General features: G+C 57.7%; 1 protein-coding gene across 1 annotated transcript in view; it reads left to right on the forward strand.

The window, feature by feature from the left end:
- Positions 1 to 232: 232 nt before the first annotated feature.
- The window catches only part of RNF41 (ring finger protein 41), a 3,560-nt gene continuing 2,964 nt past the window's right edge, over positions 233 to 828 (forward strand). Inside the window, exon 1 of the mRNA XM_010166093.1 lies at positions 233 to 507. Coding sequence (XP_010164395.1) covers positions 359 to 507 — 149 coding nt within the window. The 5' untranslated portion in view covers positions 233 to 358. The remainder of the gene's footprint in view (positions 508 to 828) is intronic.

An 828-nucleotide genomic window follows, 5' to 3' on the forward strand; every position in this document is an offset into this window, starting at 1 on the left:
GGCCCAGAACTGGACACAATATTCCAGATTATTACTGATATTCCAGAATATTACTCATTCCCCTCATTCCTTCTGTAATGAAGATGCCTCTTCCCTTTGCTTCCCTCCCCCAAGGCAGCACGTAGCTGCTTTTCACCCCTGGAAGACTTGAGATCCTTTCTCTGGTCAGGGTTGTCCTCCACACAGGAGCCACCAAACCAGGTCTAACTTGTGGCCATTCTCTCCCCCTCTGCAGGCTCCTCACTGTGAGCACGCTTTCTGCAATGCCTGCATCACCCAGTGGTTCTCCCAGCAGCAGACCTGCCCCGTGGACCGCAGCGTCGTGACGGTCGCCCACCTCCGCCCCGTCCCGAGGATCATGCGGAATATGCTCTCCAAGCTGCAGATCACTTGTGACAACGCTGTTTTCGGCTGCACGGCGGTCGTGCGACTCGACAACCTCATGTCTCACCTCAACGACTGCGAGCACAATCCAAAGCGCCCGGTGACCTGCGAGCAGGGATGCGGGTGAGGATCTTGGAGGGGGGTGGGATCTGCCACACAGGGTGGGCAGGGGAGAGCAGAGACCACAGGCTGGGGGAAGGAACCTGGGGTTTGGTGCCTGGCACCCTTTTGCCCCCTGTACTGTGTCCAGTTCTGGAGCCTCCATCACAAGAGAGACCTGGAGCAGCTGGAACAAGTCCAGAGGAGGCCACGAGGATGATGCGAGGACTGGAGCAGCTCTGCTGTGAGGACAGGCTGAGAGAGTTGGGGTTGTTCAGCCTGGAGAAGAGAAGGCTCTGGGGAGACCTTCTAGTGGCCTCCCAGTACCTGAAGGGGCTACAAGAA

Source organism: Antrostomus carolinensis, unplaced genomic scaffold, assembly GCF_000700745.2.
Source record: "Antrostomus carolinensis isolate BGI_N321 unplaced genomic scaffold, ASM70074v2 scaffold36034, whole genome shotgun sequence".
Taxonomy (NCBI): Eukaryota; Metazoa; Chordata; class Aves; order Caprimulgiformes; family Caprimulgidae; genus Antrostomus; species Antrostomus carolinensis.